We start from the raw sequence: 26190 nt of genomic DNA, 5'->3' as shown, positions 1-26190 counted from the left end.
TGCTCAGCCCAACCCTGCTCCTAAGCCCAGCTCTTAGCTGAGGTTAAGGAAGCACTTGCTTTCTTAACCTGGATGCTGGGCTCATGTCTCCTTGGGCTCCAGACTAGAGTCCAAGGAGACCCAGAGACAGGTGCCTAGAGCACCCATCTGATGGGGGACTCCCCTGGAGTCTGGGAAATGAGTTCCGGTTTCCATTGATCTGCATTGCTGGGAACAGCGTGGGGACAAAGAGTGATCTTTGGGGGGAAGGTAGGTTGAACCTCCCTCCCACCCACCTGCCCACGGTCATGTGAAGAACCCTTATTCATCTTATAAATCTATAGACAAAGTATTAATCACAAGGACATTCAATCTAAATAAAAATGCTGTTGTCTTTAATTTTAATGATAATTCAGATCTTGAATCACTCTTGCCTGACCTTGCAGGTTGTGATGCAGTGAGGTCATTCACACAGTCAAGAACTGTGTTCTACCCAGGTTTTGGAGCTGTGCGTGCTCCCAGTTGTGTGGAAGCAAGGGGAGAAGGAGAAACCTGAGAAGCTTGTCCTCCTCCCTTGCTCCCACGCAATCACTTCTACCTAGGTTTCCCCATTTACCTTGCTTCCACACAGCTCCCAAACCCGGGTAGAACACAGTTTTTGATTGTGTGATGGACTAAAAGTTGTTGAATTCTGATCTGCAAGGAGTTATCAGTCTCATCTGCTCTGCCTGGTATATTCAGTAAAAGAAAGGACAATAAAGGAAACAGGATTGTCCCAGTAGAATGAACAATACAGAAACTGATCAGTCACACTTTCAATTTCTTCTGCACCCCATGGGCATGCATATTTTAACTATTTTGCATAATATAATCTGGTTGTGGGGTAAGGCCAGGAATCACATAGGACACACTATTCAAGGAACTTCATCCAACCACAAAAACCCCTGTTGGGTTTACAAAATATGATTTCAAATCACTTGATTTCCATCAAGTGCCTGATGGAAATCTCTGGTCATAAGATTAACTGTTGTGCACAAAGCTTATAAATCTCTCAGAAGCTGTTTTTTATAGTTTCTCAGATAAGTTGGTATATTTTGTTCTCTTTTTAGAATTCAACATTTAGGAGCAGAGATCCACTTGATCAGAGATATGATGGACCCTGTAAATGAAGGAGGCATGTATGATTTCCTGCTTACAGCACTGGAGGTAAGCAACAGGGAAGGACCTATTCAGGGGCTGCAGTATAGATGTTAGGGGTATACAAACTGGCTCGACATCGAGCCAGTTCAAATTTGACATAGAGCCCATTCGTGTTCGACGGCTCCGGGTTGAACCGAACCACCCCCTGTTCGGTCCAACCCTGGACCGAACACCCTCAAATGTTCGGGAAGTTCGGACCTTTTTTCATTTTTTTTAAAAAAATTACCTTTACTCCCCTCTGGGGAGTTGCTGGAGGCAGTGGGGGTGGAGTGTGTGTTTCCGCAGAGGTTCCTCCCCGTTCAGGCGCTCTTCGGACAGTTTCCAGCCTTCTCCCAGCAGCCCGGCGGCCATTTTGGAGGCCACGCACCTCTGCCTCTGCGTGGCCCAGGCGGACTCCCCCCCCCAACAACTCATAATTTTTTAAAAAACAAAAAAAGGTCTGCAAACCCCCCCCCCCCCAACATGGGGGACTGCAGTTTGAGAACCCCTGGTATATAAAACTTTGTAACAATAGCTGGCCTCTCCTGATCTTGGGGTTTCTAATGGGAACTGAGTCCTAACTACAATTACTGATGCTTCATCCCCTTCATTTCCAGTCATGCTATGCATTTATCCAGAAAGAGGTGAGACTCACCCAGAACTGGCATGGGTCACACGATTCCTGAATGTTTCACACGTTGACCAATCATTTCATGAGGAAGATGGAAGGGACTTGTCACAGTTGCTGCTGTCTTTTCTATGCCTTTCCCGTGGGAAGGAAGTTCGATGTGGGGATTCTTTTGAATGGAAGTAGATTTGTGGGCACAAGAATGTTGTCTTGCGTTCTGCATGGGCCAAACCCAGTTTCCAGTGTCCAAGGAAGAGAGGTATCCTTTTTTAATTCCTACACAGAGAACAGAAATGGGCGGGGTGGGTGGGTAGAGAGGTAGAATCCTGGCTGTGCAGAAGCCAGAATAAAAGCCTTGTGAGTACTACCAAGACCAGAAGACTGAGATCTTCAATCTTTCCCCTGATCAGTGGAATTCTTAACTGAACGTTGTTGTGAGCTGATCAGTCTCATTTCTCACGGTGCTTCCTTGAGATACTGCTATTCTCCCTGCTGTGCAGTTCTTAGTCTTCATGCTGATGCATGTATTAGTCCTACTATTGTGAACACTGCCATTACAGTATGGTAGAATGTGTGATGGGCATGTACATAGCTCAGAATTTTGGCTGGGTGTTACTATGCTGCTGGTGAACTTGTGAAGAAGTGAGGTTAAAGTCTCCTTAGTTCAGCGATGGCAAATGTATTGAGCCGTTCTCCATCACAAGGAAGAAATATGTTTAATGGCAGAATAGAGAAACTATTACAGCTAACCTTCTTCCATTACACATTCAGTTTGATTTAGACTTAAAAAAAAAATTAATGCCTAGTTAGTTGCCCTCATTCCCTCTCCTACTTTTAAAAGTAAAAGGACAGTAGATTTCCTGCTTTGGTTCCCTTCTGCACCCAATCTTCTGCAAGTACACCTCAAAGTGTGGCATTTTGAGAGGGAGTCACTATCGCCAAGAGCTGTAGTTGAACACCATTACCCTTGGCTGTATTTCAGATAGGAGGATTGGGTATCAGGATTGGGTATCAGACTCCACAGATCTGCATGAAGGCAGTTTGAAACACTTTAAACTGATCTTTGGATCAAACCGTAAGAGTCGTGCCATTGTAAGATTTTGAAACTCTTCTGGGACTGAACTGACAACTATGTAATTGCTCTTTAAAAAATTAATGCAAGTTCTAAATGAAAGTCTTCTAAAACAGATCTGGCATGATGAAATTCTTATAAGGGAGATAGCAAATTTTATTGTAAAATGTATGGTCGTGTTAGGAAGTCAAATTTCCAGTCTGTCCTCTGGTTGTAGAGGAGGGAGGTCACTGTGAATCCTTGCTCTTGTGGATCTTGATGGCAGAAAGCAACTGGAAGTGAGAACACTAATTTTAAATGAACAGCGCAAGACTGAAGCTTGTGTACTTTTAAAAATTAACTGAATGGACTGTTACATAATTTTACATCAATGCCTTATGGTATCAAGACACTGGATAAAAATATTTAATATCCCAATTTTGAGATTGTTATAAATGACTTTGTATTGAAATAAATTGGTATATTTTGGAGACTGCTCATTATTTGTACGGCACATAAAGATACGTTTAGCGGCCTTAACTTCGCTAGACCATCATGCCAGCCAGCCAGCATTATTATTGGCCATGGCTGTTCACGTTCTCATGCAAAGGGTTCTCCCAGCTTTGCCCAGATCCTATTCACCGAGGAAGCCATTCATTGAGCCTAGGGCTGAAGAGATATCCTATGTGTATACTAAGGAAGTATAGTTCCTCTCCATCTTGGCTGTTTGCGTTTCCCCCTGAAGAGTTGAGCATTCTGCCTAACATCAGTCCAGCTAAGCAGGGAATCTGATCACCTACGATTGACCTAGGAGACTAGAGAAGAACCGTACTGTTGATCAGAAGGAAGTCATCACCCCAATAAAAAGCAGGGCTGCATGACTTCAGGCCCTTGGCTGTTGGACCACACCTGCCACAATCCCCAGCCAGTGCCCAGTCGTCAGGGATGAAGGGAGCAGAGGTCCAGCACCAGTGGGAGAGCTGAAGTGGTGTAGCCCTGCCACAAAGCCATGGTTTCTCAAGGGCTTTGATTTTTGAAAGCAGCAGAAAGCAGGAACTTGCTCTGCTCCCCAAGAGTGGCTGACATGAGTAAAATAACTCAAAAGGAGAAGTCCCAGTGAAAGGATGTTAGGCAATGCCAAACTCCAGAGTAAGCTTTCCTTAGGCCAATCACGTACTTCCTGTCAAGAAGCGCTTCAACTCTCTTGCTACTTTTTACAAGCAAGGAAGGTCAGAGAGCCAAGTGGTGTGGGGCTTCCTAACCAGTCATCCTCAAGGGAAACCAAGCGGAAGGCTCTCAGCCAGTGGGATGGGTGGTTCTCTCTGATGCTGCAGCATCCAAGGGAGACGATCTTAGTATTTCTGGCCCTTGTTGGGCAACAAGTCTTTGACTTAATCCAATTTTGCTATTTGCGTGAGTGAGCCAAATGAAATCTACTGAATGTTCCCTTTGGAAAAGCTCCTAAAGCATGTTTATATCTAGAACTATCATATTTACCCAAATATATTCCACCCATCCACCTTATGCTTTCTAGTTAAATATGGGGTGGGGGGTGGGGTTCCATCTTGAAACCAGAGCCTCCTTTCTTTTAGGTAAGTTCAGGCATAACATGTATTTAACCCATCTCTTAAGGCATCACTTTAAATTCAGAATCACCTTCTATCCAGATAGATACAGTACTCATTCCACAGAAAAGAGAAAGCTGAGAACAGAAAACACTTGTGTAAAACCACAAGAAGCCAGTGCACATGAACCAACAATGGCAACATCCACCGATTCCTTCCAAGTTCTTGCCAGCAGGGAGAAAGAGCACCGAAGCGATTCAGCCAGACAGGTGCAGCCAGCTTTCTCTTAGTACTAAAAGCACCTTCAGGATGAACCTCGAACTGTCCATGTGAAAGAATGAGATGGAAGCCAAGGACACTTAAATACTGTTTTTTTTTAATGTGTAGTTTCAGAAAGGTCTTAGGGCAACTTGGCAGAACAGTCTAGGATTGAATAAGCTTCAGCTCAACCCCCTCCTCAGGGTCCAAGCAGAAGTCAAAGAGGCAGCAAGGAACGGGACCGCATCCTGCCCAGCCAGTCCGCCGAGAAGGAAGCCTCTGCAGTTCTGCTGCTGCTAAGAACAAGGGAATTGCTGCTTGTACAGTTTCCAGCCCTTACTCGCAAATGGTGCTATGACTAATTGTGCTCAGGAACGAGAATGTTGCTGCTGGTACATGAAATCCACTGCTCTTGAGGGGGCTGCGGCATGCCGTGCAACAGGGTTTGGCCACTTGTGGTCTCTGCAGGCTGCTGACCTACAACTCCCAGCCTCCCCAGCTGCAATACGCTGTGGCTGGGAATGATGGGAGTTGTGGTTTTGCAACATCTAAAGAGCCACCCACTGCCTACCCCTGCCTTGAAAGATAGAGTTGGCCCCCTTTTCACCTCCATACGAAAAGATAGACTCCAGTTACTTTTTCAAAGGAGGATATATTTCCCACTGGCCAACAAAGCCCTTGAGGGGCACAGAGAGGGCACTCTTTTGGATTGTTCAATATTGCCCATGGCTAGAAGAGCTTCCGTCTGATAGTCACCATTCCATGCAAAGCTGTTCCTCTCCAACCAGCTCCCCCCGCCCCCACCAATGGCTTTAGGGGCCAACTCTATTCCCCATTAATACTGTGCACAGGCCCAGAAATCCCTCCGGAAAAGCAGTGGAAAAAGGAAGGGACCTGGAGAAAGCGAAAGCAGGACTGCTCTTGAGGAAGAGTCCCTGCTGCCTTGTACAGTCAACACTGGCTTGCAGCTCGGCTGCCATGTAAACAAGCCTCAAACAGTGATTTTGCCCCCCCCCCCTTGAAGCAATTGTGCTACACAAAATCTGACACACTGAAATGTGCCACCATTTCACATTTTTTTAAAAAAAACCACCCACACAGACTACTCAACACTTATTCCTAGACCACGTTCTGGCAACGACTGAAATGTGAAGGCGACTAGAGTGGTCCCAGGCAGCGGCCACCCAGTCACTCACAACTGGCACCGCTGATCACAGCAGCGGGTGCCCCACACTTCAGCAGGCCCACTGGGCCGCCATTGCCTAGAGGCCGTGAATATGTAGTACCGAACCTGCACTGGCTACCCCTAACTACTTCCTACTCTTTCATGCAATGAAAGGGGGTGGGGACTAGCTTGGGCGGGGGGTATGGACGGGTGAATGTTGCAGATCATCTGAACTGGCACACACCCTTTTCTTCCCATCATTAACTGCATCCCACAAGACAGGACTGGGATTCTGTAGATGCCCTTGTCCACCCCCACTGCTCAGCAATCTCCCTGCCCGAGTTGCTGGAGGCAGTCTCAGGCGTGGTACCGAGGACGCAAGAGGGACTTTTCTGACGCTGCAGAACTCTTCTGGGGGACATTCAGTGGGCCCCTTCCCTTTAGCTGCTCTTAAGAAGCTTTTAAAAACATCTGAGTTAGATAAGGCTTTTAAAAGATCAGGTTTTAATCTTTCTATTGGCTGCTGTTTCTCTCCTACTCCACCCCACCACTTTGAAAAAAGAAAAGAAAATGAATGCTTTGTGTTCTCATTTTTCATCAGATTATAAGCCACCTTACGAAATCATGAATCTGAAAAGTGACCCATAATAATTTTTTAAACACAAAAAAAAATCGACACCACTCTGGCATCAAATGCATTTCAAATGCCTTTCAGTAGGCAAAAAAAAAAGCCGTTAGTGACTTAGCTTAGAATGACTGATGCAAATTATCAGATTCTTCCTCTGGTTAGTTCTCCATGAGCAAATGCACCATCATCCCAGCTGAAACTCAAAGGAATGTTTTCGCTTGCAGCTCCTACCAGTTTCCTACATGCTTAAATTCCTTAACCACCTTCCTCCGGTGCTGTACTCCCCATTCACCACTGAAATTAACAGTGTTTAAGACTTCTAAATGGGGTGATAGACATAACTCGTCTGCATGCACCCAGGTTGCAAATGAAGCACTTTCGCACCTGGTCAAAATAAGAGAGGGAACTAGAGGAGGGCTGTATCGATCGCTGCTTTCAGGCGGTGCAGAAGTGCCTGAGGAGGGGGAGAAAGGGACTCTGGCCTCAGCTTCTTGAATTCCTCATTGGCGTTCAAAGAGGTCAACACCTTCACTGTCCTTTTCAGATCAAAGACAGCGTGCAGCATCCCCAAACCAGAGATGGCAGCCCTGTACGAATGCTTGGAGGCATCTTCCTCCGAATGATGCTTTTCAAGGACAAAAATCCGGTTTTCTGCAATGATCTTGAGGAAGTTGTAGAACTCCTTGTAGTCTATGCCTGTGTAAGATTTCATCAACACCTGCACAGGTGAGAGAACAGGTCAAGCGTCATAGCTATTCCACTAAATTTCTGGCAAACAACACAAGTGTCTGTGTTAGATGAAATGAGAGTATTTAACTTCACGTCCATGAAACTGAAGGCCAGGAAATTTAGGACCAACAAAAGGAAGTCCTTTTTTCACACACCACATAATTAATCTATGGGATGTGGCCACTAGCGCGGATGGCTTTAAAAGGGGCTCAAATTCATGGAGGACAGGTTGGCTACTAGTTGGTGGCGATAGGCCACCTCCAGCCTTAGAGGCAACATGCCTCTGAATACCAGTTGCAGGGGAGCAACAGCAGGAGAGGATGTGCCTTCAGATCTTGCCTATGGGCTTCTCAGACGCAACTGGTGGGCCACTGTGTGAAACAGGGTGCTGGAATAGATGTGTCTTGGGCCTGATCCAGGAGAACTGTTCTTATGTTCACAAGTACTGAAACACTAAGCAAAGTCATGACTAAGATTTGAGCTGAAGGGGTGAGGAAGGTGACTAAATTCTTCCTGTATAATGGTTTTTTTATGATGGGAAGAGTGCTGACCATAAGAGTGGAGGAGGATGCCGCTCATGTGAACTCACTGTTCTTGAAGAGCACCACAGAATATGCATGTTCCTCCCAAGACGCAGTAGGGAAGAACAGCTCCTGCACAGTCAGCCTTTGGCTGCTCACCACAGCACGCACACACACACAGACACACACACAGACACACACACCCCGGTGGAATGCACTCCTATTTGTCCTGTCTCCTTCCTGGCCACTGCAGTCAGTCAGCTGATGTGCTGCAAAACCTCATGTGAGCTGCAGCTAGGCTTGCAGTAACCAGATATGCCATCCCAGCTGTGCAAGCAGTTTGCCTTTAGTCCCTGCTGCTTTACTCAAATTGCTGCGGTGTCTTATTGGAGAGGCGAGAGAGGGTCGACCTCCAGGATGAACCTCCTTGTTGTCTGGCTACTATACCTGGCACTGGAGGTGCCAATCCTCCATGGTGTCTTTCCATTCTCTAATCTCCCGCTGGACGGCAGCTAGCTCATCCTGGAGGAAGCTCCACATGATGGCCACATTGCAGCCATTCACCCAGTTGTGGTTGATGGAGATGGTATCTTCCTGAAAGAAGGAGAGACAGCCCAAATGGTTAACCCTCCAACCATAACCAGCAGAGGGCTGGAAGAACACAATGGTCATCTTCGGCTGAGCTATACGATTGGACTCCTACAACGAACCTGTATGTGATCCGGAATGCTCTCCAAATTTTTATCTTTAACACCACAGAAACACAGCTATGGTCCGTCAGCTACTGTGCCATCCTCCCTAGCCATTAGCTGAGCTGATGCAATGCCACGGAATAGTAGCAAACATTCCAGCTGCTCAGAGGAAAGCCAGACCAGGGCAGGGGATGGAATGTGAACATCAGGAAACCTGGAGATAGACTGGCTGTCTGAGCTGGATTCTGAAGAGTCAGAGTTGAACTCGTCAGCCACCTATCTAGCATACGGCTGTTCCACCTGCTAATTCAGTTCTGATCTTTCATAAGCAAATTGACCTGTTCTCTCACCTCTGCAGGACTTCCCTTATTCAAATATAAAGACCTGCCTTACCCCCAGTCAGATCGAAGGTTCTATTAGCCCAGTACTATCTGGGGGCTTCCCGAGGTGTCTCAGGCAAGAGGCCCCACTACGTGAGAGACTGGAGAATCCGTCTTGCCCTTCTGTTTGGAAAGCATGGGCTCTAGGGATGTGTGAACCGGTCCGGCCTGGAGGTTCGGCCTCGAACTGAACCAGGCCAGAAGGTTCCATGCACACCCCTAATGGGCTCTACCACTGAACAATGGGTATTCATGCATGTATCTGTACATCAGTCCAACTCAGCTCCACAAGTCCATGTATTAAGGCAGCTGAGCCAGGAATATCCACAAGTACCCAGGAGTTGAAGTTCTCCAAAACATCTCACCAGATTGTAAACCTGATGGTGCCACCCACTCGGGATGAAGACGATCTCCCCAGCTTCCTGTATGATTTCCACAGGGGGGCTGCTTTGGGCATAACGAGGGTAAAGGTTGCTCTTCTTCAGGTCAGGCGCAGTGATGTCAAATGGCAAGTGACCGTGGCGATCTCTGAGGAACTCCTCTTGCCCTGGGGGGAAGACCAGCCATTTCTTTTTCCCACAGATGTTGGCTGACCAGCTGTAGGAGCGGAAGACATCTGCATGAAACGGAGTCCTGCGAGAAAAACCAGGAGTTAGGAGCATGCAGCCAGAGAGATGCAGGACTGTTCCGACAGAAGGTCTAGGCTCACCCTCCCACCACTGCCTCAGGGTGCCCAAACATTCAGTGTCATAAGAGATTGCTGTTTTACTTCAAGGAAACACAGATCAAACCCAAGAATGGAATCCACTTGTTTTCCAGCACTGAGACCCATCAGGTGCTCCGAGCTGGCCATCCACACAGACCATTATATGCATACCCTGCTTTTAAACCAGGAGAGGCTCCCAAAGCAGCAAACAATTTAAACACGGAAGACTTCAGAGGCAGCTTCATCTGTGCATCTTCAAGCCAGGTGAGCACAGGCTTGAAGGTGCACAGCCCCACCTGGTTGACCCCTAAAGCCCCAGTATCCACTGCTGCTCACTGTCAACCGGTTAGCCTCCCTACTGAACCCTGCCATGGGAATCTTACCAGGTGATGGTGGGGGGCAGCAGCAGCCGACAACAACAACATTTTCCTCCTTTAGAGCACAGGGCCATTTTCAATTTCTGATGCTTCACGCTGGATGCTACATCAGGGGACCAGGGCATCTGGAAAATCTAAAATGCCCCACATACACTGGAGGAGGAGGTGATCCACTGCTGCTGCCCTCTGTTGTGATCAGCTGGGTACCTGCTGGCCCCCTGTGGTGTCCATTGCTGGGAAAGCTAAAACTGTAGTCTCTGGAGGGGGAAGCAGTGTGCACCCACAGGGAGGGTGGGGGCCCTGTAGAGGTGTTTATGCAAATCTAGCTAGATAGACTCAGGGGGTAGCTGAGGTCAAGATGTTAGTCTGCAGCAGCTGTCACTCCATTTGTCCCTTACACGCACTCACTCTTTGGCTGAAGCAATGCTTTGCTGTCTCTAACCAAATTCATCTGCAGGTACACGCATGCACACTGTAATTCCAAGATAGCAACAGGTGCACACATCTACAGCTTTCTACAAACAGATCCCAAACTCAGACTGGCTTTTCTTGAGAGAAGCTCAGAATTTCCTTGGTACCTTCACATTCTTGGGGGACAATTCCCCAGAGCCAGGAGGCTCCAAGCATCTTTGTAACTGGCTCCCTTACCATGGTATGGACGGACTATATAATCTACAACACAGAGAATTACACCCTGCCTGATCTCATCACTTCTCCAAAGGTAGAAAAAGGTGCCATGTTTAAAGCTAGAGAATGTTGTTTTCCCAAGTTGGTGCATAGCCTCTCCTTCCTCTAAGACATGCACCCCACTTACAGCCGACTCATATGCATGTTTATTTGGCAGCAAATCCCAGTGAGCCGAGGTGCACCTTCTCCATCTTACGCATGAGAATCCCTAGGAGAATGTATGGAAGCATCCGGCTGGCTTTACCATGAGCCTTTGGGTCCCATGTAGACAAAACGATAGTCATCCACTGCGATGGCATCCCAGTATTCGTTCAGCCAGTCGGATGAAAAATAGATAGGGGTGGAGTAAACATCTTGCTCTGGGAAAGCCCTTCAGGAGAAAGCATTGGAAGAGGCAGCTCAGACATCAAGAGATACTCAAGGCTCATTCAGCATTTGCCCAGCAGCATGCCAAAGGCTGGATCATGGCCTAACATCGCTAGTCTGAAACACAGGATCTTGTTACCACATCACCTGCCACTAATGAAATAATCTCAGGGCTGGGCCAGACGTTACTGTCTTGGGAGTCAAGCCAAGGCTTCAAGAGCTCAAGAACCTGAGCCATGGTAGCTTCTTTAAAAGAAGACCTTTTGAGATCAGTGTTGTGGATCTGGAAATCATGGGAAATGGCACAGTTGAGACCTATGTATTCCTGATTTATGATTACACTGCTCACACAAATGGAGAAGTCAGATAGCCAACCAGAGGTACAAGGAGCTGCCTAAAGTAACACCTGGCCTGGCCCTTAGGCTCTGTTCCTAAGCCTGAAATGCTGGGTTCAGGGTGGTGGGGGGGGGATGGGGGGGGCGGGAGCCACACGATCCAATGGCTTCTCTTATCTCCACTTGCCACCAGCTGTGGGAGCTGTGTGTCAAGATATTGTAATGCAAAAAGGAGCTTCATCATGCTTTGCTTTTATGCATATGCATGTAGGAACAACAACTTAGTGGAAGAACATGTGCAAGAGTAATCACTGGCACCTCTGTCTAAAGGATCTCCTACAGCAGAGTGAAACCTACTTCTACTCTCAAGACCCTGGAGAGCCAGGGCAGCAGCACTGAACTAGATCAACAAAATGCCTGACTGACAGTCTGAAGTGGTTCAAAGCTGATCCACAAGAAACTGAAGGTGAGGAAGGAGAAACTCTTTTGCGGAACCACACTGATGTACGGCAAAACTGCAGTATGCAAACAATCCTGAATTAGTGTGAAGGGGCACGGGTCTATGACAGAAACTTCAAGGCATGCAGATATACTAAGTGCACTAACTTGCAGACTACATTTAAAACAGTAGTGGCTTGTTCTAGTGAGCCAGGCTGGGTGGGGTGGGGGGGACCAAAGGAGACCCAGCTGCCTCTGCTTCCCAGCAGCTCAGGTTGTTCCTCTCTCTACTGCCTGTTTGAGAGGCTAACTGCACAGCTCTACCTGGCAAGTGGCCAGCCTGCAGGCAGTGGGAGAGGGGGAGAGAGAGAGGAGCAACCCAAGCTGCTGCAGGGAAGCAGAGGCAACTGCACCTTCTCCCTCGCCCTACTCAATAGGACAAGCTGCTCCCGATTAAAATGGGACCCCAACACCACAAACAAAAGCCAATATCCACCAGGTTGTTTTAAGGAACATGGCAGACCCACTGGCAGGAAAGCAAGATTATAAGCCTGCACAGAGTTATTTGCCCAGGCCTTCTTAAGCCTTACCTCTACTAGGTATTTAATGGCATCCATGCTGTTTTTAAAGCACCTTAGGCTCTCTAAAACCAAGAATTGGTGTAGACACTATATCATCAAGCCAAACACGTTTTAAAATAGACCAACATTCCTGTTTCAACCTGCTCTGAGAGAGAGATGCTGGAAGGCATATACCCTATCCACTGTATTACTGCACCTGCCAGGTGTGAGTGAAAGCAGCCATGTCTTTGATTCCAGCAGCGTCTTTGATAGCCACAGTGTAACTATGCAACCATATCATAACAAAGACCAACATAAGGTGACCAAGAAGGAAACCCCTCCCATGCAGCCCAAAGTATAACTCTTTGATAACTCAAATGCGTGCAGACATGGGGGGAAAGGAAACATGTGCATTTGACATCAGAAGGAAGAGACAATGCCAGCCAAATGCACTGTAAGAAATGCAGACCAAACCCAGCACTGCGCAGCACCAGGACCTCCTACCATGCAGTCGAAGCCTTAGGCTCTTACAATGCATAGTTCTGAAACAGGCAGTGACCAGAGCAGCGGGAGACACTTCCCAAAGAGTAAAAGGGGTGCAAGGCAGCAGCATGCCAGGGCTTCATAGGAGCATGCTGAGGAGTTCCAAGGCTTTGCTTACCTGTGCAAGTGCCAGTCCTTGAGGTAAAGGCACCCCCGGGGTGAGCGGTAGCTCTTTTTAATGTGCTCTTTCCAATAACTTATGTACTCCTTGAGTTTGAGATGTTCCTTTGGGTTAGAATTGTATTCCTTGACATCACAGTTGGCAACAGGTACTACAGCCTCCCCTGAAATATAAACTCTTTGAGCCCATTTGGGAGATTAACTGGTGCACTGTTGGGGTTACCAATAGAAGAGCAGAAGGGCCTTGAGCCCGTCAGCTTGAGCATTCATCTATGTGGGTCTGTTAAGTGCTGTGCAGGGTGCCCACAGAAACACAGAAGGGGATGCCTTCTACCACTGCTCAATTGATTCAGTGCTGGGAGACCTGAATCACAGAGAAACGGACCAGAACACAATAGCTAGTGCAATTGTTTTCACACTGGTTTGTTACAACTGCCAGTTTGTAACCAGGACGACTTACCATTACGGTTTGTATAATACTATCATTTGCATTAAGTTCTCAGATCTCTTAGTCTCTCTTCCTCATGGAGAAAGCATTATTGTGGGACATTTTACATTAAGCATGGATGCTTAGCTTTTAAGTCTGAAGCCTGCTTAACTTTAAAGTGAAAGGTAAAGGTATTCCCTGCTAGCTGGGCAAAGAGGCACCTTTGGAAGTGGTGAGTCTCTCTCGCACAGCTGGGGGAGAGCTACTGTCCCTATTCAGCCCAGAATCGTCTCTCTTTAGTTAGTGTTGCTGTTGTCTCCTTGTGTATCTGCATGTTTGTGCGTTTTTAAGACTGTGAGCCCTTCTGGGATAGGGAATTGTTTTTTCTTCTTCTCAGACTTTTTGTTATGTAAACTGCTCTGACAAGTTTCAAGTACAACTATCAAGTATGGTATATACAGTACTTGAAAAGCATTATATACTTCTCTTTTCATAATAATGGTATAGGAGTAATACGGACTTTACAGGATTGTTATAAGGATAACAACAACAAGACAGCATCTGTGAAGCATCTTCAACATTCACAAGTGCTATATAAATGCCAATAATTTCTATTAACCCCCTCCCCCAATACCCCATGGTATGGGGGGGGTGGACATCATTAATTCGAATGAAACCAGAAGTACTAATGACTTAAATCTGCTTCACAGATTATAATTTACTTTTTACTCAATAGTAGGGTACAACACTACATGCATACTGTGAAAGACTGTGAAAGAAGCAAATGTATATGATTTGTGGCTATAACTAAGGCACACTCAACAGAGGCTTGTTCAACTTTCTCTGGAAAGCTTCAGAAGAAATTGCAAAAAAGACAAACAAGAAGGGAAGCTGTAGGAGCAGTCTTTAAAAACCTGAAGGGCTGTCACATATAACATGGAGACTTGGTCTCTGCTGCTCCTGAGGACAACTAATGAGTTGAAAATACAAGGCAGAAGATTTAGGCTGGACAATTGCCTAATTGCAGGAGCTGTTCGACAGCTGGACAGGCTGCCTTGGGCAACGGCGGGCTCTCCTTGGATGGAAGTTTTTAAACAGAGGCTGGAGAGTCACATACCAGGGATGGGGATGTGCATGAACCGGAGCCTTTTACGGGCCTCCGAACCCGTTCGAACCCCCACCGGCTCGAAGGTTCAACAGCAGGGGGTGGGGATGGATTTAAGGGCGGGGGTGGGTGCACTTACCCCCTCCCGCCGTGTTTCTCCCACTGGCGTGCGAATCCTCAAGAGCCTATCGAGGTGGCAACGTACCTCCCTGCTGCACTGTGCCGCCGTTTACCGGATGTACCCAGAATGGCAACTGTGCATGTCGCACGCTGTTCCTACTTCTGGTAAACGGCAGCACAGGGCATCAGGGAAGTACGCTGCCACCCCTATGGGTTCTTAAGGACTTGTGTGTGCACCAGCGGGGAAAACACCGTTGGGGGGGTGCACCCACCCCCCACACTTAAAGCCACCACCACCCCGACCCCGGCCATCAAACCGGTCCCCACCGGTTCTGTGCACATCCCTAACCTGGGATGCTGTCGGAGTTTTCTGCACTGAGCAGGGGGCTGGACTAGATGACCTCCAAGACCCCTTCCCATTCTAAAATCCTATGGAAAACTTCCAGCTCATCAAGGCTGAGTCTGTGAATGTGAGACACAGAAAGTTGTACTAGTTCCCCGAGTTTTTAACATGGAACAATGCATCTGGGATGTCAGTCGAGGGCACAACATAACTTGATTAGAGGTTGAGCTAAAAAAGAAGAAAGCAAGCAAGCTATTGGTACTTGAGGGGAGTGACTGCAAATTAGATCTTGTGTGAAAGCCAAACCGAAAGTGCCTAACTTCAACAGGAGCCAGATCACGGCCAATATCTAGCATTTGTAATTTAAAGCTGACTTACCAAAAGTCCTCAGCAGGTAGTCAAAGTTAGGCTTCCCATCCGGAGTCACCCATTTCCTCCTGCTGCCCCAGCCTTCGGTGAACTTAGCTGAGAAAACACAGGGGTCGTTGGGAATCAAGTAATCCTTGAAAAAGTCTGCATAAGTGAATGTTTCTGGCTTTTCGATGTAGTCAACATGTTCGTGGGCTTGGCAGCTTGCACCCCGAGGTGGGGCACTATAATCGCGAAAAAACTTAGTGGAGTAGGCAAAAGTGTCCCTGTCCATTCAGGCGACAGCAAGTGTCCAACACCTAACTTAGCAGGTGACAGACAAAATTAAACTATTCTAAAATAAATAGCTGGATGATACGGCCAGCAGATTTTTTTTAAAGGAGGGAAAGAAAAGGAAAAAAAAGGAGGGAAGAGTCAGGAAAGATGAAGACAATAGTATACAAAAGTCCAGTTCCAAATTTTGCTGGAAAATCTTCCCATTTGGCTTGTACTCTATATGGCTAATACTGTTTTTGTTGCTGTTGGTTCTTAAGGACAAGAATGCTTGAAAGGCTATATGAAAGGGCAGTAACTAAAGCCTATTTACCCCCACAAAGTTGTTACTCTTCAGCACTGCACCATCTGGAAACACCACTGGGCTAATTTGCTTCCACGCTCCTCTTGGGCATTTCATGGAGAGTAGCAGGAGAGAACAGCCTCTTCCTGGTTTCTAGAAACAAATGGATACATGTTCATTTCAAACATCATCTCCCAAATGTGTTGATTGAAATAGCTCCCCATTTTAGAAAACCCTGAGCCCTTTGACATTTTTAATCGCTATGAATAGCAACAGAATTGTGTCAAGTAGCACGAGTCAGGCAGCCATGATCCAACTCTTTACAAAAGAAAGATTTTTAAAAGCAGCTGCGTTGTAGGGATCATCACACCACAGGTAGAGGACACACAGCTGCTCATGCTGTGCTGGCTGAGAGATGGCAAAGCATGAGTCATTCAAAGTGAAGTGGGCAAACCATGGCCGGATCTCCTGACAACTTTTTATTGGGTTACAGCAGTTCTAGGACTCAACTGAAGAGGCTGTGCTGGGGAAGGGGGAGCGGAAGTTACTAGGGATGTGCAAAACAATTTGGGTACAAAACAATTTGTACCCAAATCTGGCCGATTTGGGTGATTTGTAGACAAAACAAATCACCCCTGTCCTCCATTGCCCAAATTCAGGCACAAAACAAATCACCCCTGTCCTCCATTGCCCAAATTCGGGTACAAAACAAATCACCCCAGATTCATACCCCCAAAATTCGGAGATTTGGACCTCCATTTTGTGGCCAAAGTGGGTTGGGTGGTAGCGCCCAATGGGTGGAAGCTACCACCCAAATTTCAAAGAAATTGGGCAAAGGGGTGATTTTAAATAATTTTTGAGGATGGCACATCTTTGGGGCAGAAAGGGGATTTCAAGGGCAGAAGAGTGTGTCAAGTGGCAGTGCCCTAATGGGTGCCTGCCACCACCCAGATTTCTAATAAATTGGCGAAAGGGGTGATTTCTAAAAAATTTCTGAAGTTTGCACGTCTTTAAGCTTTTTCCCTATAGGGAATAATGGGGATTTCAGCAGCCTTATAGCTCCATGTGGGGGGCACCAGAGTAGCCCAGAGCAGGGTGTGGTGTAGTGCACATAGGGTGCCAACCACTCCCAAACCCATGGGGCACTGGACTGACAAACAGTGAATCCACTCTCATTCCTACCAGAGAATCTACTCTCAGAAGAACACCTCAGAAACAACAAAACCCAATGCCCCATGGGCTTGTGGGTTTGCAGATGGTTGGCAACCTATGTGCACTACACCACCACTTGCTCTGGGCCCCCTGGTGCCCCCCCAAGTAGAGTTATGGGGCTGCTGAAAGCTTAAAGATGCACCAACTTTAGAAATTCTTTAAAAATCACCCCTTTGCCCAATCTCTTTGAAATTTGGGTGGGAGCTTCCACCCATTGGGCACTACCACTCACCCCACTCTTTAGCCCCCATGACCCCAAATTTTGCCCCAAATTGATTCAGATTCAGAAAATTCAGGTACAAATCAAATCTGGGGTGATTCGGGTGGGGCAGATTTGGACCCAAAACAAATAGGGGAGGATTCAATTTGGGTACAAATTGAAATGAAAAAATCAATTTGTGCACATCCCCTGCCCTTACATGCCACTTTCCCAACCTGAATTACTCAATTTTTCCCCCTCTGCAGAGGGGAGAACCGTGGGAGATCCAAACACTTTTTTTTTTTGGTTTAGCGCAGATATAGTCCAGGGCTTCCCTCCCACCTTGACTTCTGATTTGGCAAAGGGTGGCCTCAAACTATCACCAACAGAAAAGGAAGGTTCAGACCAGACACAACCAACTGGAGGCTCTCCAGCTGTTTGTTCGGCTACAACTTCCACCAATCCTAGCCACAGTGATGACTGCAGAGCCTCAAGGTGGCCACCCCTGCTTTAGACGCTCCCAGGCACGGAAGTCTCCTTCGGAAGCAAACAGCAGGTGCAGCAACTCAATTGAAAAGCAAGGCAGAGGGCAGGGCAAGCATGCCCCTCATGCCCTCCACATCCACCACCCTCCCACAGCCCCAGTCCTCCACCCCCTTGAAACTCCCCTGAGCAAATGCTCCCCTAAGAAACTCAACAGCTGCACTGTGGGGGGCTCAGCTGAGGAACTGCGAACAAGTCCTGCAGGCTGATGCATGTTCTTGTGTGAATGACTATACCTGTGCCCAGCTCATAGGGGAACCTGGGTACAGGCCCCCTCTAATGCTGGCTACAGATAGGAAGGGGACTGCTTCCAAATCTGCATGCCTGAGTACACCGTAAGCAGACTGTACATGTGTTGAGCACAATGTGTGAACAGGGCTTCTTTCTTGCCCATTACTAGAACTTGGGATGACCCGATTAAATGGATGTGTGGACCTTCCTTACGAGGCAAGGCTACAACACCTGGGGCCATTTAGTTTAGAAAAAAGACAACTGTGGGGAGACATGATAGAAGTCTATATAAAACCATGCATGGTGTGGAGAAAGTGGATAGAGAGACATTCTTCTCCCTCTCCCATAACACTAGAACCAGGGGTCATCCCATGAAATTGACTGCCGGGAAATCTAGGACCAGGAAACAGGTACTTTTTCACACAACGCATAATCCACTTGCGGAATTCTCTGCCACGAGATGTGGTGACAGCCAACAACCTGGATGGCTTCATCGGGCTTCCTGGCGCCTGATCCTGCCGCAGGACTGTCCTGATGACCAGAGACAAGGGTTCAAGCCCCTGCTCGGCCAGGGAACTCCTTGGGTGGCTCTAGGCCGGTCTTCTCTCTCTCAGCCTAACCTACCTCGCAGGGTTGTGGTGAGGAGACTCAATAGGAAAATACATAAATAAAAGCGAGGGCTCGCCTGCTCCTCGAGGACTGCCTCGGTTGCCACGGGCAACCATTCTGAAGGAGAGCCCAAGGGAGCTGGGCGAGGACCGCTTCCTTCTTCTTCTCCTCCCTCGCCCGCCCGCAGGGGCTCCCCTGCCTCCTTCCCGCAGCGCTGCCACCCGAAACTCACCCGGACTCTTCCCGGCCTGCGGGCTACAGAAGAAGGCGCGTTCCTCAGTTGACGTCATCGTGGAGGCGCCGGAAGTGCGTCGCCGCTCGGTGGGCGGGGAGCAGCGAGCCGCCCGCCGCCGGGAGCCTGTTAGGAGCTGGCGCCTGCGCAGTGAATGAGTGAGTGAGTGAGGCCGGGGACGGGCTGAGCTCCGCTCTTGTAAGCACCGCTACGGCGCTGTGTCTCCCAGGAAGGGCGCAGGAGCCGGTTTGGCTCTGGCCGGGTGACGGAAGCTGTTGGTCAACTTTATTTTCCTTCCCTCCCTCAGGCGGCATCATCGCAACGGCGCCGGAAGGAGACACCGGAAGTGCGCCGACGCTAAGGGGCGGGGGGAGCGCGAGGAGGAGGAGGAGCCGCTGCGCCGCCCAGGTGAGCGTCCCCCACCCCACCACACACACCGGGCTGGCGCTGCAGTGGGGCCAGGTGGCCGTGCCTGGAGGGAGGTGTGAGCCCCCCAGCCTTAGAAAGCCGAAGGGGCAGCAGCCCGAGTCCAGCCCTCCCTTGCGCCCCTGGCCTGAGCTCCCGATCGTCCATGGCGAGCGGCTAAAGGGGCTTGACCAGCCCAGGGCTTGCTAAAGCTGCCGTGCTCAGACGCTGCTGAACTACAACTCCCATCACCCCCCGCCACAACAGCAGCAACATCTGTAGTACGTCTGGATGGGAGCCCCTGGGCGAGAGCCCTTGACGCTTCCATGGCACACGGCTGACTGAGCTGAAAACCCTCCAGCTGTTGTGAGACTACAGCTCCCATCATCCCTAGTTTTAGTAAATGGGGGTTGGGGAGGATGGGAGTTGTAGTCGAAAGCTGGAGAGCCTCAGGTTGGCCACCCCTGGTTCAGCACTTGTGAGAGTCCGCAGCCCTGTATGTCATGCTTACTCACATACGCAAAGCATACTCTGAATTCTAGCCCTGTAGAGAGCTGGTCTTGTGGTAGCAAGCATGACTTGTCCCCTTAGCTAAGCAGGCTCTGCCCTGGTTGCATATGAATGGGAGACTTGATGTGTGAGCACTGCAAGATATTCCTCTCAGGGGATGGAGCCACTCTGGAAAGAGCAGAAGGTTTCAAGTTCCCTCCCTGGCAGCATCTCCAAGATAGGGCTGAGCGAGACTCCTGCCTGCAACCTTGGAGAAGCTGCTGCCAGTCCGTGTAGACAATACTGAGCTAGATGGACCAAGGGTCCAGGAGAGGAAAGCTGGTCTTGTGGCAGCAAGCATGACTTGCCCCCTTAGCTAAGCAGGGTCCACCCTGGTTGCATATGAATTGGAGACTTGATGTGTGAGCACTGGGAGAGATTCCCTTTAAGGGATGGAGCTGCTCTGGGAAGAGCATTAGAAGGTTCCAAGTTCCCTCCCTGGCAGCATCTCCAAGATAGGGCTGAGCGAGACTCCTGCCTGCAACCTTGGAGAAGCTGCTGCCAGTCCGTGTAGACAATACTGAGCTAGATGGACCAAGGGTCCAGGAGAGGAAAGCTGGTCTTGTGGCAGCAAGCATGACTTGCCCCCTTAGCTAAGCAGGGTCCACCCTGGTTGCATATGAATTGTAGACTTGATGTGTGAGCACTGGGAGAGATTCCCTTTAAGGGATGGAGCTGCTCTGGGAAGAGCATTAGAAGGTTCCAAGTTCCCTCCCTGGCAGCATCTCCAAGATAGGGCTGAGCGAGACTCCTGCCTGCAACCTTGGAGAAGCTGCTGCCAGTCCGTGTAGACAATACTGAGCTAGATGGACCAAGGGTCCAGGAGAGGAAAGCTGGTCTTGTGGCAGCAAGCATGACTTGCCCCCTTAGCTAAGCAGGGTCCACCCTGGTTGCATATGAATTGTAGACTTGATGTGTGAGCACTGGGAGAGATTCCCTTTAAGGGATGGAGCTGCTCTGGGAAGAGCATTAGAAGGTTCCAAGTTCCCTCCCTGGCAGCATCTCCAAGATAGGGCTGAGAGAGATTCCTGCCTGCAACCTTGGAGAAGCTGCTGCCAGTCTGGATAGACAATACTTAGACAGACCAATGGTCTGACTCAATATCTGGCAGCTTCTTATGTTCTTCTATAAGGAGAGGCCTGAAGGATCAGCTCAAAGGCTCATCTGGTCCAGCTTTCTTTCCCCTTACATTGGCCAGCTTTTGAAAGCATGGGACATGGGCATGGGGTCAACAGCCTTCTCCTTGCTGTTGTTCTCTGGCTGAAGGTTGTTAACAGGCATCTGGAGGGCCCACGTAGCTGTCATGACTGACAGGCATTGACAGTCCCATTCTTTGTGTGTGTGTGTGTGTGTGTGTGTGTGTGTGTGTGTGTGTGAGAGAGAGAGAGAGAGAGAGTGAGAGTGAGTATCAAGAGGATTAGACTTGTCATGGCTGTACAACTGGCCCTCCAGCTGTTTTTTGACAACTCCCATCATCCCCCACCACAGTGGCCAATAAGGGTTTGTGGGAGTTGTAGTTCAACATCTGCAGGAAGGTTGAAGTTCTGCAGTCCTGTCTTAAGCTGTAGCCACCCTTTTCTGATGGGCAGGGCTTATTGTAGAATTTTAGAACTGGAAGTGTCTTCTTGAAGGTCTTCTAGACCAAGCCTCGTCCAGGGCAGGCAGCTGCTACAGCATCCCTGACAGATGGTAGCTGAGTGTCTCTTCGAAAACCTCTAGCAAAGGATAGCCCACCACTGCTTTTCTGGGATCTGAATTTGGGACTGTCCCTCTTTGCCATTTAAACAGTGGCTCTCTTGGCATTTTTGGATCTATGGTTGAACTTCCAGCAATGACTAAAACTACCATAGGTGTGTGAATGGCAAGCCACTTTAGTGATAGTTCCAGTACTGAACTGTTTGTGAAGAAGTTTCTTCCTAATTGCCCTGGAACAAGCTGGCTCTTAGTTGTCCATTCTGGTTGCCACAACGAAGTGCCCTGTGGCAGCTCAAAAGCTGACAAACTCCTTGTGGTATGTGCTTCATAAGTGGTTTCTGTGATGCATCTGATGATGCAGAGCCTTGCTTACAGAAGCTCATGTCACAATAGCTCCAGGACTACTGTGTGTTTTTGCCACAGCAGACTAACATAGCTGGTACTCTGGCATTCAAGGAGCAGTGTCCTTGCAGAGGTTAAAAATAAAGGCAATTGGTGCTTAGAGAATCTGGGGCAGGGTGGGAGTTGGGTCCAAGCTACATGTTGCTTGCACATATATGTCCTCCACTTGATAGCCCATTTATTTATATCCTGCTCTATTCCATTGGCTCAGAGTGGCCTACAGCATTTCCCCATAAATGTTAATAGTCCTGTTCCCAAGGGACTCGCCGCCTTTTAAAAAATGTAATAAAAATGGGCAACTTGCATGGCTTCAGGAAATCTTGGTATACCCAAAAGAGTCTGAGTCTATTGGTGGACCTTGAAGGAGCCCAAAATGGGAAGGACCAGATAGCTGGTAGACCCAGCAGGCTGATGGTGGGAGCCTTGTGTCCTCTGCCTTCAACTGCTCTAGGGTTATATGTTTCTCCTCTTGCTGCTGCTCCCTCTCTCCCACCAGGAACAGCTTTTTCCAGATCTATGCATGCTGTTTGGTCACTGTTACTCATATTGGTATATCATCTGGAGTTTTATTGCATTTGGTAGAAGGAAGGAACCAATAAAGTACCAAAATACTGAGATGCTGTTGATATAGCTTCTTTGCTAGTTTCCCTTTGGGGTTCAGTTTGGAGTGAGTGAGATGAAAATATGAAGTGCCTTTAGGTAAATAGAGTTAAAATGAATGCCAGACATGAAACATCCCTCTCATCCGGTGTCCTGGGAAACATGCAAATGCAGTGGGTGGCAGTGGGGGAGAATTCTGTCTTTCTATTTTGGTGCGTCTTTCCTTTTTTAAGTTGTGTGCTGGGTGCAGTCTCAGTGGCCTTCTCCTGTATGTGGGGAGAGGGTGATTGGGGCTTCTCTTCTGGTGTAAGATGCAGTTTCGTAACTTGGTCATGAATATAGTGGATTGTTCAGCATGTGACTCCTCAATAATTATAACATCCTAAGTTCTGTGATGAGAAAATTACTAATAGAATAGTAACTGCGTGGCTCACAGGTGTGTCGTAAATCATGTGATCCAAGAGTACATAAAGTCCAGTAGTTTCCTGTGAGTGTTGGCTTTCTTTTGTTATGGACAGGCTAGCATGTATCTGTTTTGCAATAAAATAGATTTTATTTATTTTTAGATTTGTGTGAGGGAGGTTGTGCTGCATGTTCTGCATTTCTTTGGTATCTAGTGTGTTGACAGAGAGTGAGCCTTTTTAAAATTTACTATCAAATCAAGAGAGGCCTCAATCCGTAACTTTGTGAAAATTTCAAAGATGGCAACCTCAGGCAGGTTATTTGAAGAGCCTGAAGCTACAGACAGAGAAGGTAAATTGAGAAACATCTGGAAAATATAAATGGATGCTGTTTGTAGAGGACAAAATGGCAGTGTTTCTGGTTTTATGCGTCTTGGACCTAGTTCACACGTGAGTTTACATCACATGGGCTTTTGATGGTCAGTAGCTGAATATGTGAAGTGACTCTACTGGAGAGTCAAGAACTTTGAATTATTATAGCAATGGTTGATTTGTATAGTTAATGAATTGCACAGATTGGTGAGCGGGAAGTCAATATTTACTTAATTAGATGTAATGGGATTGTTAAGATATTGTAAAAACCAATAAAATTTTAAAAAGCGAGAGTCAAGAACTGGAAGTGGTGCTAAAGAACTTATGTGGCGTTATATGTGTTCGGCCTGTGTGTCCCAGAATCCCTGATTCTGACAAATACGTGCCCAAGCCCTGGTGTCTGCCATGCGGAGGTGGGTGCTCCCTGTGCGGCCAGTTGCACACAGTATCTGCAGGTTCCCATGCTGGGGGTGGGTGGGTTGTTTTCTCTGCAGACAAAGGTCATGAGGAAGGTGTGAGGGGTTCACCAAGAAGACACAAACAGGATGTTGGGAAAGTGCCCAGGGACATCTGGGAACTGTAGTTCTTCCCTTGCTTTCCCCATTTGGTCAATTGACCAGTCAAGTATTTATGTATGTAAGTATGTATTAGAACAACAGCTAAAATACTTTAATCATCAACAGATTTGATACTTCTGCCCTTCCCTGCCATAAGGGTTGTGTGTGTGTAAAAAGCTTTTTGTTTGTTTAAAAAATTAGTTTATTGCAATCCATTGTGGAATGGTCCACCTTGAAAACCATTCAGTCACAAGGCAGAATGTGAATCCTTTACATTAAAATGCTGATTTCTAGAACAAAGTAGCCTAAAATTATAAGGAACTTTTATAATTGTTAGCAATGTTAGATAAGGTGTCTGTCAATGTGAATGAGTCACTGAGCAGTAATTGTCTTTGGCTTTGATCCTGGAACATAAAGAGGCAGCCCACAGTTACAAAATTGAACAACAAAAAGCAGAAACAGACAAAGTAGCCGTATTAAAAACAAAAGCCAGTCTTCAAAGGCAACCGTGCCAAGTAGGCAGCAGGCCAGTCCTTCAAGCAACAGCATATCGTGCTTTCATGGAATATTGGACTCTGGTCAGATAATTGGCAGCCAGCTGTTTCATGTGTCAGCCCTAGAGGCAGGCAGCAGCCTCCTCTCCTGCAGGGCAGAATTTTTTTCTGAGCTGTTGCCTACTGCAACATTTGCCAACCAACATCATCAATCTGCTTTTATCGGCTTTTGTCAGATTCATTGCCTTGTTCATTTGCAAATATGTAGATTTAGCCAATTAAAATGCATATGATTAACTCCTGTTGTCAGCTCAGGTTACCCATAATAGCTAAATTGCTATTGCAATTGCTAAATAAATGAAATTAACTTAGGAATGTGTGGAACATACATGGCATGTGGGTCTTCAGCCAGTACAGCATGTAAATCACAGCCTTTTGTGATGATTCGTCAAAGGGCTTATAATAGATTTAAAAGGGCTTATAAAGTTTCACAGCACAATTATTCAGTGTTAAATATTGGACATATTTAACAAGGACATTCTGCAAGCAGAGACAAGAACCTTGAGGTTTCTTGGGAAATTGTTATCAAGTTGCAATTAGAGTTTTAATTTGCATTTACAGACCCACAAAGATTTATTGCAAATTCAAGTTTTGTGTGGTGAGAGGGATAATACAGACCATTGGGAAAATGCTTACCATAGTGGAAAGAGAGAGACTGATAGTATAAGTAAAGGTAAAGTTGTTCCATTGGGTTGGCTTCGACTCCTGGTGACCACAGCACCCTGTGGCTGTCTTTGGTAGAATCCAGGAGGGGTTTACGATTGCCTCCTCCCACGCAGTATGAGATTATGCCTTTCAGCATCTCCCTATATCGCTGCTGCCCGATATAGGTGTGTCCCATGGTCTGGGAAACCTAGTCTGGGAAACATACCAGCGGGGATTCGAACCAGCAACGCGTTGGTCCCTAGGCAAGTTACTTCCCTGCTGCGCCAAAGTAGCCCAGTGAAATTGATTCCCAGTAGATTCAGGTCAGATAAAAGGAAGTGCTTCTTCTGTGCTCTTATATTATGAATAAATGAATACGGTTATTAATTAGTCATTTGGCGATATAAAAACCATGTTAAAAACCTGTTAGAAGTAGTAATAAGAAGGAATGGAAAAGACTTATATGACAAGAGGTGACTGAAAAGTTTCCAGCCCATGTACAAGCTCAGTCCCATTATATTTAAGTTAGAACTTTTCAGCTACTCCCTTGTCCCTTGCCTGTACTACCACTTTTAACTCTCATCTGCAAGATGGGATGCAATTAATTTTTCTGTCTTAGTCTGCACTAATTGTATCTTGTCTTTCTAGACCATTTCTCCTTTCCCTTTTCTTCCTCTTTCTTTGACAGTCTTCATCCTTCTCTCTCTCCTGATCCCTCTATCTTCTTTCCTCCAAAAGGTGGCCATCTGTAAAGCCATCTTAGGTGACGGCCCTGTTTTGGGATCCTAGACACCCATTCAAGATCCTAGGAACTACCCTTCACACACATATCTGCTTATAACTTGGCAGAAACCGGGGTGATGGCACTGCCTGATTTCCTTCCTGGGTCTAGACTGTCTAGACTCTTTCCTGCTTAACAAGCCGGTTTGTGTTCAAACAGCCCTTCCAGCTTCCAAAAACTCTAAAATAGTCCTTATTTACATGTATACATGGTAGAACGAATCATGAGTATAGGGATAATCTCTCTCTCTGTGTGTGCTGTAGTGAGCATATGTTCATGCTGATGAAGTCTGCAGTTCAATTTTTGTTGTTGTTGTTGCATCCCTGTGGGAGAGTTTGTGACTAAAACAATTCACCAATTCAACTTAGATCACTAA

At 47.3% G+C, this 26190-nt stretch overlaps 3 protein-coding genes across 11 annotated transcripts in view; 2 read left to right on the top strand and 1 right to left on the bottom strand.

Moving 5' to 3' along the window:
* Window positions 1–3326, top strand: part of ALS2CL (ALS2 C-terminal like) — a 70311-nt gene extending 66985 nt beyond the window's left edge. For all 7 annotated transcript variants that reach the window (XM_053265393.1, XM_053265394.1, XM_053265396.1 and 4 more), the window contains 2 exons: window positions 1089–1185; window positions 1776–3326. In XM_053265393.1, the coding sequence (XP_053121368.1) occupies window positions 1089–1185; window positions 1776–1844 (166 nt within the window). In that variant the 3' untranslated portion in view covers window positions 1845–3326. The remainder of the gene's footprint in view (window positions 1–1088; window positions 1186–1775) is intronic.
* Window positions 3327–4756: 1430 nt separating this feature from the next.
* Window positions 4757–19178, bottom strand: JMJD4 (jumonji domain containing 4). Of its 2 annotated transcripts, none has more exons than XM_053262347.1 (7): window positions 18854–19178; window positions 15281–15980; window positions 12906–13071; window positions 10790–10915; window positions 9141–9408; window positions 8151–8297; window positions 4757–7171 (listed from the first exon to the last, which is right to left on the bottom strand). In XM_053262347.1, the coding sequence occupies exons 2-7, from the start codon at window positions 15543–15545 to the stop codon at window positions 6860–6862; spliced, it is 1284 nt and encodes a 427-aa protein (XP_053118322.1). In that variant the 5' UTR covers window positions 15546–15980; window positions 18854–19178; the 3' UTR covers window positions 4757–6859. The 2 variants fall into 2 exon arrangements, with proteins under 2 accessions (XP_053118322.1, XP_053118324.1); XM_053262349.1 differs by lacking the exon at window positions 18854–19178 and adding an exon at window positions 18637–18791.
* SNAP47 (synaptosome associated protein 47) overlaps window positions 18925–26190 on the top strand; it is a 28101-nt gene continuing 20835 nt past the window's right edge. Inside the window, exons 1-2 of one of the 2 annotated variants that reach the window (XM_053262350.1) lie at window positions 18925–19011; window positions 19161–19261. The gene's annotated coding sequence lies outside the window, so the exon portion shown is untranslated. The other variant, XM_053262351.1, reaches the window with a different exon arrangement.

This window comes from Hemicordylus capensis, chromosome 6, assembly GCF_027244095.1.
Source record: "Hemicordylus capensis ecotype Gifberg chromosome 6, rHemCap1.1.pri, whole genome shotgun sequence".
NCBI lineage: Eukaryota > Metazoa > Chordata > Lepidosauria > Squamata > Cordylidae > Hemicordylus > Hemicordylus capensis.
The sequence above is the reverse complement of the archived record's forward strand: the minus strand, read 5'-3'. Positions and strand labels throughout refer to the sequence as shown.